Here is a 7,593-nt window from a genome sequence, read left to right on the forward strand (position 1 = left end):
AGTGTCTTAAATTTTGCAAAATACAGCAAAATGAGAATGAAACATGTTTAAGCAGTGTGCTCAAAATCAGGAAAAATTGAAAATGTTGATATTCTAGGGAAGAAGAAAATAACTGTAAAAGAACAAGTGAATCCAGAGTGCTGCTACTTGTTAGCTTTGTCTGTTTAATTGAAATCACCAAACTTCACTTTAGTCATCCAGGCTAAACTTGCTGTGGCCAACAATCACTGACAAATGAAGATAAAGATCATTTGGCTTCGATAAGTAGCTTCCATTGGAATTTAATATATTAAAAAATTACACACCTTCTGAGGAAGGGTCACCGGACCTGAAACATTAACTGTTTTTACCTTCTGAGATGCTGCCAGACCTGCTGAGCTTTTCCAGCAATTTTTGTTTTTATTGCTGATTTACAGCATCTGCAATTCTTTCAGTTTTAACTAAACAATTTTAATTAGGCATGGGGAAGTTACTTTTTGAAACTAAATTTGAGTGTTTTTTGGCAGAATTTCTAGCTATTTTGTATTTGTACCAGAATCCGTTTTTTCTAAATATAACCTCTTTTAATTGATTCAGGTGAGAAAATATTTGATATTGACAGTGGACGAAATGCTCCTCTTCATGCCCCCCCTTCAGAACACTACACAATTGTATTTAATACATTTGTCATGATGCAGTTGTTTAATGAAGTAAATGCTCGAAAAATTCATGGTGAAAGAAATGTTTTTGATGGAATTTTCAACAATATAATATTTTGTAGCATTGTATTGGGAACATTTATTATACAGGTGAGTGACAGCTTTGACAAACTAATATTAACATTTAAATTTAAATATTACATTGAGCTTTTTGTTTGCAATCTCAATATTTATTGATTTTTTTTTTTTTCCAGATCATTATTGTTCAATTTGGTGGGAAACCATTTAGCTGCACTAAGCTAACAGCTGATCAATGGTTATGGTGTGTTTTTCTAGGAATGGGAACGCTAATTTGGGGACAGGTAAGCAATTTGCTTTTGAAGTTGCTTTGCATTTTTTTATTAGAACAGTTTACTTTGAAGAGTTGGAAATAATTTCTTGTAACATCGATTATTTGTCAAGTTTGTGAAAAAAAAACTGAATATAAAGCAGAACAGTTGATTTTTGAAGCATGGAATGCCCGGTCTAGATTAAGACTGGTTTTTAAAGTCACAAAGACTGACTAGGGCCACCTCAAGCTTTGGTTATCTGTATATTTCATGGATTGTTTATGTTCTCTGTTCTGAGGCTAATTACTTCAATGTTGGATTGGCATTGATAGTAATCTCGAGTGTTAAAACAATGGCTAAACTTTTTTAATAATTGCTAAACAGATCATCCATTCATAATTTGCTTTATCCCAAGATATACCTCGTCATTTTGTGAGCAAAACATAGGCATTTCACGGGACACTAAGGTTTACGGATTTTCAATTTGAAAGTCATTGCACAGTCTTAAAGTAGCTTTATAAACTTTGTAAAGTACTGAATAATAAATCTGTTTCAGCAGAACAAATGTTATGCTTATGGTAAGGAGTGTCACTGGCAAGGCCAGTGTTCATAGACCATCTCTCAATCACATTTGAGAAAGTAGTGGTAAACAGCTGCCTTCAACGATTGGAGTCTGTGACATAGATAATACGCTCCATTCTGATGGGAGGAAGTTCCAGCATTTTGACGTAGCAGCAGTAAAAGAATGACAATATATTTTAAAATCCTAGATGCTGAATGACTTGGAGTACTGGCAGCTAGTGGTGTTTCTAGTGTACGGGTGCTACTGTGCATGTGCCTACCATTGGTGGGATTGAATGTTTAAATCATGAATTCTAATGTTGGGTGCAGATAATACCCAGCAAATCTCCAAAGTTTCTGACTCTTTTTGTTTAAACAAATATTGAAATAAAATAATGAAGCTGTCAAGACCCACATGGGAATGCATGCTGTTACTTGAGTCCTGCTTCTCTTGGTTGTCACAAGTTAACAAATTTATTCAAATTAAAGTTCCCTGTTTTTCCTCCCTGTCAAACACTAGTTAAAAGCACTGACAGTGTGTCTGCAGTTAACCTATTGCAAATAAATCAGTTGTAACCAAAAGCAAACAATGAACTTAACTCTGGCTTAAACTCTACCCCTTAAACTCTCGGATGTGCATGCTGATAGACAAATCAAAAATGTGGAGGAAAGTCTGCTGGGGAACAGTTCAGTAGCTCTCTTCCACAGGATTCAGTGTCTTTTTGCTTCTTAGCTGTCCTACTTGCCCAAGTCTCCCCGCACCCCCACCTTTTTTTTCCTTCCTTTATTGAAGATGCAGAGTTGTCAGCATGCTAACTGTTCAGCCTAGTTTCAAGGGGTTAGTTTTATAGGCAAGTAGTGAGTAATAACCAGCTATCTTCAAATTCTTTCATTACTTCTCAACAAGGAGACGGAGGATGCTGTCTAGAGGCTTTCTGCAGCCGTAAGGTTCATGCGTAGGTTGCCTATCTGTCCAAAAGGAAATCCAGTTGTTATGCTGAGCACTCCCAGCCCATATAACCGGTACTGATCTTTTGCTTTTTATGTCTTTTGGGCAAAGCTTCACTGAACTTGGACACTGCTGAACTCGGCAATCGTCTCTTTGTAGTGTCTCCCACTCCATCCACCTTGGACAAGGCAACAGTATAAATAGAAGTGTGGAGCTGGATGAACACAGCAGGCCAAGCAGCATCTCAGGAGCACAAAAGCTGATGTTTCGGGCCTAGACCCTTCTTCAGAGGTGCTCCTGAGATCTGCTTGGCCTGCTGTGCTTATCCAGCTCCACACTTTGTTACCTAGGATTCTCCAGCATCTGCAGTTCCCATTATCTCTGAACAGTATAAATATAATGAGTTCTAGTAAGGTGTTTTCAAACTGTCACCTTCCACAGTTCGTGTTTTTTTTGGTTTAAAACAGTATCCTTTTCCATTTGGTCCACAATACAAAAGAGGTACTTTTTGTAAAAGTCTAAACCAACAGTTGGGAGGGCCACACCTGTAGTCTCAACCCACTTGTTTGATTCAAGAATCAATTTACCTTGAGTTTAACTGTCTTGCACTGCTTTGCAGAGGGCATTTAAGAGTCAGCCACATTGCTATGGGTCTAGAGTCACATGTAGACCAGGTAAGGATAGTAGTTTTGATCCCTCAAGGACATTAGTGAGGTTGAGTTTTCCCAAAACCAGCAATGGATTCCTGGTCATTGTTGATTCAAGACTTTTTTTATTGAATTCACATTCTGCCATCAGCTATAGTGGGATTCCAACTTTGTTCCTCAGAACATTACCAGGGTCTCTGGATTAACAGTTTTCAGCAATAATATTATTAGCCCTCCCCTGTAGGTAAGACTACATTCAATTTGCCTTTCTAATCATATAATGTATCTGCTTAGATGCTTTCCTTTTCTATTCCAATCTGCAATCTCTCCCATTTTATCCTTCTCTTGATCAAAATCTGTACATGTAAAATGGATCAGAATTCTAAGTTGAAATTTATAGGTATTGCATTGAATAAAACAAGTTCATTTGGATCCTTTAAATAAGCTGTCTGTTTCTACAGTTTAAACAATAAAAATGTTTTGAAGTTTGGATGAAATTCAGCGATTGGCTTGTTCCTGTCATAGGTGATCGCTACAATTCCGACAAGTCATCTAACATTTCTCAAGGAAGCTGGTCTTGGCACACAAAAGGAAGAAATACCAGAGGATGAATTGGAAGAAGATATTGAAGAAATTGACCATGCAGAGAGAGAATTACGTCATGGTCAGATCTTGTGGTTCAGAGGTCTTAACAGAATACAGACTCAGGTATAAGGGCAATATTATCAGCCTTGATCCTATTGAACGGTAGAGCAAGCTGAAGGGGCCAAATGCCCTTCTATTCCAACCTCTGGTATTATTTATTTACATTTTTTAAAAATAGAAGATAAGGCCTGTGCCAGGATTACCCCAGACTACTTTTGTTCTTATTAACCGTAACTCTCATGCTATCCTGTAAACTCTTGCCTCTTAGTAATTTCTGCTTGTGTTATCGATCGGATGGTTTACTCTCATTCTTTTTCTTTTTCTCGCTCTCTCTGAACAAGCTGTCACATTCTCTGGTTCCTTGCAGATGGATGTAGTGAATGCTTTCCAGACTGGAACTTCCTTTCAGGGAGCTCTAAGGCGGCAACCTTCCATCGCCAGCCAGCACCATGATGTAACAAATGTTTCTACCCCTACACATGTAGTGTTTACTGCTGCCACTACTGCTTCTACTACTGTGGGGTGTGAGTTTGTTTCTTAGTGCATGACATTAACATTTCCTGAACCACACGCCTAACGTTTCTTGTTTTTTTTCCCTTAGTACCCTCCAAACTTCATTTGTTTCAGTCTGTTCATGCAGTTTTCTTATGTGGTCACCAAGTCTTCAGATTTTATTTTCTTTTTGAGGGTTAGAACTTGTGAAACTTGCAGAAAAAAATTTATGAAGGCTGACATGTTATTCCTGCCAAATTTCAATACATTTCTTAGTTTGCATTAATACTAAAAAGTGCCTGTGTAAATGTTTTGAGTATTAGCCCGTTTAAGTCCTTTCATCTCTAATGTATAAAATGCCATTTTTAACAAATCCACAAAACATCGTTCCACTTTAACTATGGATAATCATTCACTGTTGGGCTGTATGTTGCGTGCTTCTCTTTTCTAGGTGTACACACTTTCTGTTTACAGCAACAAGAATGAAACTGCACTCTTTCGTGAGCAGCTTCTTGCAGCACTTGCCATGTATTTTAATTTATGGAACTCAACTAGCTTTTCTTTCCTTGCCTTATGTGCCTGAGTTAGTAAATCACAGCATTACATGGAAACATTGCACAAACCAGCCAAATCCATATCTCGGGAACAACAAGGTCTCACCACCCTCCGTTATACAGCTTTTCCGGACCTACTGAACTTCAAACTAAATCAGATCAACCTTTTTTGAATTGTAATATTTTAAGGTATCTGGCTACATGTTTCCTCTGTCCCAGCCTAATTTTGTTTGCATCTGTGCAAGAGGTAAAGTTCAGTACAGTACAATTGTGCTCCATTTGTGTTGACTGCTATGTGTAAATCCTTCAAATTCCAAATGTATTCAGTCTTGTGGCTTTTCATATCTGAAATTTGAATTCCATAATTCTGCAATTCTTAATTATACAAAGCAAAGCGTATCCCTGGGATTGGCAAAGACTGCTGAATAGTTCTATTAATTCCAGTTTTAAAACTAAATGATAAACTGAACATGGTCCTTTTTCAAGTCACTTAATTGACCGCCTGGATTGGAATTGGGGAAAAGATAACTGCCATATTTTTTAATGTTGTTTCAGACTATTTCCTGCTTTTGAGCAAAATGCGCACTTGCCCTATTTTGGTAAATGAGCAATCTGAAGGAAATTTCGGTTCAGATGTAGTATCAGAATGAAAAGGGGGAGCTTTGCTTAATGTGTTGTATCAATCTTTGCTCTTCATAGTTCAAGTTCTGTAGTGATGGAATAATCCTGGGTTTTTTGCATGTTTGACTTAACGTATTGAATTCCAGGTTCATAAAATTACTGTTTCTTATTTTAAGTCGTCCAAACAGTTTTCCTTACCAAGCAGATTATTTAAGACAAGGACAGAAACAGCTACTTCTAGACCTGTTGAAGTCAAAAGCACCTAAAAATGTCACATCCATAAATGGAAATTGTTGAAATTCATTTTTTCCTCCGTATATCCATGACCAGAATTCAAATAGCAAACATGCTATGACAATATGAACAGCAAACCATATGTTTGAATGAAATGTTGCTTTATAAAGTCTGTGAATCTATTAGCTTTCTCACTCCTCTCTCCATCCCTCTTCCCACTTCTCCCCCCACCCCCCCCTTACAATTCATACAATTTAAATTCAGTCTAAATAGCACTGGGCATGTACGTGAACATTTACACAGGTTCTACTTAGGATTTTCGCATGTTTCATTTTCTTAATGCTGTGTTTATCTTAGGCTTGGCTTTTATCATAGTCAGTGGCATCCTAAACCCACGCATGAGGTGGTCCTGTTTTGTAGCTCATGTTTTTTGCATTTTTGAACAATTTTTTGATAGTGAGGTTCATGAATCTTAGGAGCTGGTAAGTATTGCTGCATTAACCGCTTTGTTTGTATTTTATGGTACATCAGCTTAAGTGCTTACACCAAGGTAACATGCTTGTTTCAAGATTTATTTACTGTTCTAAAATGTCTTACAAGTTTTTTCCAGTTCTTCAAGCTTCCACTGCATTCTGCACGATACAGATTTCACGTGTTGCTATGTAACTGTGGATTTCAACTTTGCAGCTTAATCATTCTGTAACATTATCAGACCTATCCATGTTGGTTTGACAAACATCTGACACTCTGCATATTTTCTTACAGCTCAGAGTGGTGAATGCATTCCGTAGTTCCTTGTATGAAGGATTAGAGAAACCAGAATCTCGAAGCTCAATTCACAATTTTATGACCCATCCAGAATTTAGAATAGAAGATTCTGACACTCATATCCCGCTAATTGATGAAAGTGAAGGTGATGAAGAAGCACCAACAAAACATGATACCTCACCCCGATTATCTCTCAATGAAAACAACAATGCTGTTGACAGTGGGATCCATCTTATAACCAATACAAGCAAGTCTGCTACCTCTTCAACCCCAGGAAGCCCACTACATAGTTTGGAAACGTCTCTCTAGTGTACGCAAAATGTGAACACACTAGATCTAGAGAGCTACAAGAAAAGAAAAGTTGGGTCTTTTTACACTGTGTGATTGACAAGATATTCTTGTCTGGACTTCAACAGAAGACACACCAAGAATGTAGATACTTCAAGCTTTCTGCCAGACTAAGGGTGCTTTTGGAATTCCAAGTGAGACAGAACCTGGTATAAAAAATGACTTGCTTTGAGGATTTGTTCTGTTACAGAGGATGAAAAATCAACTTTAAGAATTGTCCTGAGCAGTGTGTTAGCTGAACATTTAGTTTTTCTTGATTTCTGGATGGTGTTTTTTGGGCCCTGCCTCATTGATACTTTAATTTCTGCTACTTGGCTGTTAATATTTTGGATTATTTATGTTTAAATGCAGTTCTGTTTACAAGGTTTGTAGATACTTTTGTTTGTTTGTAGGTAGTTGGCTTCCTGACACACGATGCAGAGAAACTAATCCTTCAAATACTACTGGTATTTTCAGGAAAAGGGTGTTTCAGTTGAAACTGTACTGAATATGCCTGTGACTTATTTGTTAAATATTGTAGATAAAAAGCATAACTTCTAGCCAAATAGATAACACTACTAACTTACAATATTTCAGCATTGTTTTATGGTCTCTTTCCCAATGAAGCCCCAAATACTTGCACACATTTTTCAATGATTGTTTCAGAATCTAGTTTCTCAGTTTCTGGGAAATGAACTGCAAAGATTTTCTCTTCGCAAATGAGTATGAGTGAAATGTTCAGTGGAAGAAAACAGCCATGTATAATGAGATTCTTCAGAGTATTTGTCAAGTCATCAAATGGATTAAATCAAATGCATCATAACTTTA

General features: G+C 37.2%; 1 protein-coding gene across 6 annotated transcripts in view; it reads left to right on the top strand.

The window, feature by feature from the left end:
* Window positions 1-7,593, top strand: part of atp2b1a (ATPase plasma membrane Ca2+ transporting 1a) — a 98,727-nt gene extending 91,134 nt beyond the window's left edge. For 4 of the 6 annotated variants that reach the window (XM_048548458.2, XM_048548456.2, XM_048548459.2 and 1 more), the window contains exons 18-22: window positions 577-788; window positions 893-1,000; window positions 3,650-3,832; window positions 4,137-4,223; window positions 6,436-7,593. In XM_048548458.2, the coding sequence (XP_048404415.2) occupies window positions 577-788; window positions 893-1,000; window positions 3,650-3,832; window positions 4,137-4,223; window positions 6,436-6,747 (902 nt within the window). In that variant the 3' untranslated portion in view covers window positions 6,748-7,593. Of the gene's footprint in view, window positions 1-576; window positions 789-892; window positions 1,001-3,649; window positions 3,833-4,136; window positions 4,292-6,435 lie in introns of all 6 variants that reach the window. The other 2 variants (XM_059652529.1, XM_059652528.1) reach the window with 2 other exon arrangements.

This window comes from Stegostoma tigrinum, chromosome 18 (genome assembly GCF_030684315.1).
Source record: "Stegostoma tigrinum isolate sSteTig4 chromosome 18, sSteTig4.hap1, whole genome shotgun sequence".
NCBI classification, from domain to species: Eukaryota; Metazoa; Chordata; class Chondrichthyes; order Orectolobiformes; family Stegostomatidae; genus Stegostoma; species Stegostoma tigrinum.